The sequence below is a fragment of the Achroia grisella genome, unplaced genomic scaffold (genome assembly GCF_030625045.1).
Source record: "Achroia grisella isolate CSIRO2021 unplaced genomic scaffold, CSIRO_AGI_Agris_v1 utg642, whole genome shotgun sequence".
NCBI lineage: Eukaryota > Metazoa > Arthropoda > Insecta > Lepidoptera > Pyralidae > Achroia > Achroia grisella.
In genome coordinates this window covers 4,519,843-4,525,000 of record NW_026712979.1, presented here as the reverse complement: position 1 = coordinate 4,525,000, position 5,158 = coordinate 4,519,843, and the positions used below count along the sequence as shown (strand labels likewise).

At 32.5% G+C, this 5,158-nt stretch overlaps 1 protein-coding gene across 1 annotated transcript in view; it reads left to right on the top strand.

Annotated features, from left to right (window-relative positions):
* The window catches only part of LOC131849498 (zinc finger and BTB domain-containing protein 24), a 15,603-nt gene extending 12,304 nt beyond the window's left edge, over positions 1–3,299 (top strand). Inside the window, exons 6-10 of the mRNA XM_059199578.1 lie at positions 55–138; positions 637–774; positions 1,254–1,459; positions 2,370–2,564; positions 2,943–3,299. Of these exons, the coding sequence (XP_059055561.1) occupies positions 55–138; positions 637–774; positions 1,254–1,459; positions 2,370–2,564; positions 2,943–3,299 (980 nt within the window). The remainder of the gene's footprint in view (positions 1–54; positions 139–636; positions 775–1,253; positions 1,460–2,369; positions 2,565–2,942) is intronic.
* Positions 3,300–5,158: the final 1,859 nt, after the last annotated feature.

Genomic DNA, 5,158 nt, shown 5'->3' with positions numbered 1-5,158 from the left:
TTATAGTTTTGCTTTTTTCAGTTTTGTGTGGAATTAAAAATAATACTATTACAGGCAGCAAAGCTTTTGAATGCACTGTTTGTGGAAAAGGTTTAGCAAGAAAAGATAAATTAACTATACATATGAGAATACATACAGGTGAGTACGACCCATTCCAATATGTTAATTGTAATTGATACAGGAAAAAAATTTTAATTATTATTTTTGTATGTTTTTCGCATTAACAAGGGTAGAGTTTAAGGATCCATATGCATATTTACAATACATATACATTTCATATTGAGGGTTGGTATAAGTGCCATTCCACAATATTCATGACATTAGAACATTTTCGGAAACCTTAAAATTTTGCTTAAACTTTAAATAGCATAATTTAGCAATACCTAGTTAGTAGGAAGGTTTTAAAAAGGATTTTAATGTTCTACTTTTCTTCCTTGGGAATTATTATAACTAACGCTGGATTTCGTTGTACCCTAATTTAGCTTTTAACGACTATCTAACCCTATACTCGTATGTCAGCTATGAATATTTTTATTACGAACTACATTATTATATCGTAGATATTTAACTGATAGATAAAATATACATATCCTTTATCATCAATAATAATAATATGATATGTTGTTATTTGAACAGGAGAGAAACCCTACGTGTGCGAGGTATGCAATAAAGCATTCGCCCGTCGAGATAAGCTCGTACTTCATATGAACAAATTAAAACACATCACCCCTTCTAATATCGCACCGCTGGGAAAACGAACTATATCAATACCACGTGAGTGTTTTATATTATGTATGTTTCCATTTATAATTGCATTAGCTTTCAAACTTTTATATTCACAAATGTTATAAATGTGTTCTTAAATAAATTAACGTTTACACTCTTTTATTCATAAATCCGTCAAACGTTTATTAAATCTATAGGCTACTCATCATATTGAAGCTATTGAAATGTTTTGTCTTATTCTTTTTAACCATTTTCTTAATATAAAACAAAGTAACAAAAAACTCAAATATTTATTATTACATACGTCTTCAGAAGCACAAAGCAGCTTTCAAATAAAAACTATTATCATTTTAGACAAAAATAATTAGAAAGTTGGTTAGTTTTTATGAATAAAAGAGAAAAATTTTTTTTTAGAACAAACAAACATTTAATGTAACATTTTTTACCACTTGAAATTTGAAATAATATTTTTATGAATTAATTGCTAATGTATCCGACATCAAGATGTAACAAAGTACATGTTTCAGATCTTGATGACAACCCATCATTTTCAGCGTTAAAACTGGACGATGTAAAACCACAACTAACAAAGCAGGAGGATACTAAACCGAGCCAAGCTGAAATTGCGGCAGCTGCTCAACAACAACAGCAGCAGCAACAACAACAACAACAACAACAACATTCACATCAGCAGCCAATACAGGTCTGCCAGGTACCTGGACACAGCTTTACGGTAATTCCACTGACAATATATGGCATGGTAATAGTTTTTTGTCGTCGTTTACGTCATTTGTTGTTGCTGTTGTGTCATCTTCATTAGTTACTGGTTGTAGTCTTTCTGTTGTTTCAGAATCATTCACTGTTTGTTGTCAAACGATTCATTGTTCAAAGAATTATGTTATGAAAGTCGTGTCTTAAACGTTTTTTTCTGATTATGATTTTATTAAGACTGTATTGTTTTATGTTATTATACATTTCATTTCTTTAATTGTATCTACGTGTTCTGGATATTGAATTAGTTACATTCTAGCTTAATATCTTGTCATCAAACTTGACTTTCATTGGAGTTATTCATTTTATTAGATCACGAAGGTTCTATTGTATTATGACAACTTAATTATAAAAGATGTTTAAGAGTCAATTAAAAAGAAAAACTCTATTGGGTAGACTCAAGTAGTCAGTGGGTACTGTAATTATATTGTTATAGTTACACTACAGTACTTGATATTAACAGCTTCACAGATTGGCACACCGAAGACCGTAGGTTTGATCCCCGTCTAATTAAAATATTTGTATTCATGAGTATGTATTTATAGAAAATGTAATTGAAATCTATTGGTAGTTTCTAGCTCATACTACAAGCTCTGCTTAGTTTGGAACTAGATGATGCTGTATAAAGTTTCTATGATTATTTACTTGTGATTACAATAAATTATATTACTTTTATTATAATAAAAAATATAAGGTGGATCGACCATGGAGTGCCATGCTCATTGTAACGCCGATTATTAAAAAGTCATCTTTTTAAGCATGGCCTACCATGATTTACCCACCTAAATTTAAAACATCAAAGCTAGCGTCAGTCAATACCTATTTTTCCTAACGTGAAAAATATAATACTCAATCGTTTGATATTGTTTAAGAATACAAACCTAGTCCACACAAGTGCTGCATCAGCGGCCGTGGCGGCGGCCACAGCTGGTATGGTGGTCTCGTGGTCTTGCGAGCTATGCGGACGACTGTTTGCCACTAGGGACGAGTGGAGTGCGCATGCCAAGTCCCATTTACCTGACAATAAACTACTTCAAGATAAAATGCAACAGGCCACGCAACACCAGGTGAGTGCTTCCTAAATACAATTCCACGGAATTATAATAATATTTTTTACTACTTACTACTACTTTGGTTGCTGTTAGTTGTTTATTATGTTATATGTCTGATTATTGTATTTTAACATTAATACCGCCGTCTCACAAATAATGTTATTTCTTAGCGGTCCTCATGATGGACTATTCCCCAGTCAGTCAGAAATATAATATTTACACAAAGTTTTTTCATGTCGATTGGATTCGAACTCACGATCTACTTGATGACCTCGTCATTCGATACTCACGACACTAGCATTGCGAGATGTTTTAAATAATAACTGAACTCTTTTTTTTAATAACCAATTTAAAAATTACTTCGTTTATTCCTTAAAAAATAATTCCTTACAGCAACAAGAAAAGGTCCATTTATCGAATCAAGAAAAGCTGCAATTATTACATCACCATAATCAGAATCAGCAAATTCTAAACGGCCACGGGATCGCTACCGCCTCAGTATCCACCGCTACTGTTGTAAACGAGGGTGGAAGTGGAGGGGCGTACTTTACACATGGACACACACACTACGCTCCCGAGAGGCAGCACACACACGCACACCACTTATGTCTTATGTGCAGGCAAGAATTTGCAGGCAAAGCCGAGTTCATGTTCCATGTGAGAGGACACTTTGAAGGTAAAGTGAGTGATATAGCAGCCGCCGATGTGCTGGCGCGATCTTTAGTAGACAATTCTGGACTGTGCACCTGAGCCACGCCGACGCCCATCAGCGCATTCCACACAGATGCCTGCGGTAAGGGCGTCTTCCAAGACGAAACTATCATGTTAAAGTTTTGAAATTAAATGTGGCAAGGGTACTAACAATCTAAATTATAGTGTAAGAAATAATTTATTAGTAATCAGTGAGATATCAGTTGTGGGTGTATCAAGTTCGTTGTATAACCCAGGGCTTTCCGTGGTGCCTTTGGGACCACTACGTCGACTGTTTGTAATGTTTGATTTACGGCATTTTTTTGTATATTAGTTCTTAAACACGAAAAAACTGATATTTGGAATCAACTAAGGCTAAGGAGCGTATCTAACCATATAAACAACCAGACATTTATTATACTTTTTGAATTAAGGTAATTTTTATAATGGATCGAAAAAGGTAGTTTAACATCAGAATGGATGCGCTTACAATGGGGCCTTTCGTTACCTACCATAGATTATTTGTACTTTTCTAATAACGTTAATAATCAAATATATTATAATTGAAATATACGAAAAAGATGGTACTCTGTCAAAATACATGTTGTATGAATCACTCAAGGCTTTCGATGGCGTTTGAAACGACGTCGCCTATCATCGATTTTTTTATACTATTCGGGTCACGGTGGTTTTGATAATAGTTAACAAAAAAAAGTATAGTAATATACTTATTATTAAAATATAAATAATATTAATATAAGTAGATAGGTTTATTAATTTATAGGACTATTAAATAAAATATATATAACTTTTAATTTTATATCATTATATAATTTTTTGCAATATCTTATATTGTCTTAGGTATGAGATAGATTTTCATTTATATCCTGTACTTATCTTAATTTGTCATCTAACTTGTCCTACTGGACCGATTTAGATAAAATATCGTGTGCGTATTTCAATAGTGTCCTGTTTGAAACCACTTGGTTTCGGTGGGTGACGCTGCTTGTCCGGACAGGACGACACTTTCGGGTCCACTAGTTACTCACAAATATACCTAATATTTGAGATTGTTACTAAATACGAGTGTATAATAAAGTAGTAGATTCTCACGCCGTTAACCCCTGAAAACCAACGTGGATAATTCCTGCTGAATACGCCACGATGGGCTAACTGACCTGACTTCATCTTTAACCTATCATCGTCGACTAATTCCCCGCCAACGTATATCGTTAGGCGGGTGTGCCGTCCCATATTCACGCATAAAAAAGATAGTTTTATATTGTTTCGTGAGAATAATTAATTTTCACGTATTAATAAAAGTAGCGTTTTCGGAAAATAATAGACAATCAGAAATTATATGTTAATGCATTTCCTTTATATAAACTAAAACATATGTTTAATAATTTATTCTATCGATTTTGTGTATATATTAATTTGTTGTTACATAATTAATGCGTGTATCGTATCGCTATTATAAAAAATAACAATTTACATAATACAGTTGATAACAACATAAATATTTAAATTCATAACACAACTCATCTTATCAATATTATTTAATATACTACATCTCGAAGCGGGTAAATTAAGTTTACCTACATATAGTATATAACGCCTACTAGGTATATACGCAGTTACTGTTTCGCAGTGTATTACCAGTTATAAAATCTATAGAATAGTATACGTGTTTATATCCGCAATAAAAGAGCCTCTTGTAAATATCTGTGGACACAGATAAAATATCATAAGATTAGTACAGCTAGAAAAACCCATTGTATAAATGTATAATAATATTAGAAATAATAAAAGATTTTATATAAAAAAAGTTTAATAGAATCCTATAATATCGCTTTACTTACATTATAAGGGCCTCATTACACTTGGTTCAAAGTATAACACATATCTTTTTAATTAAT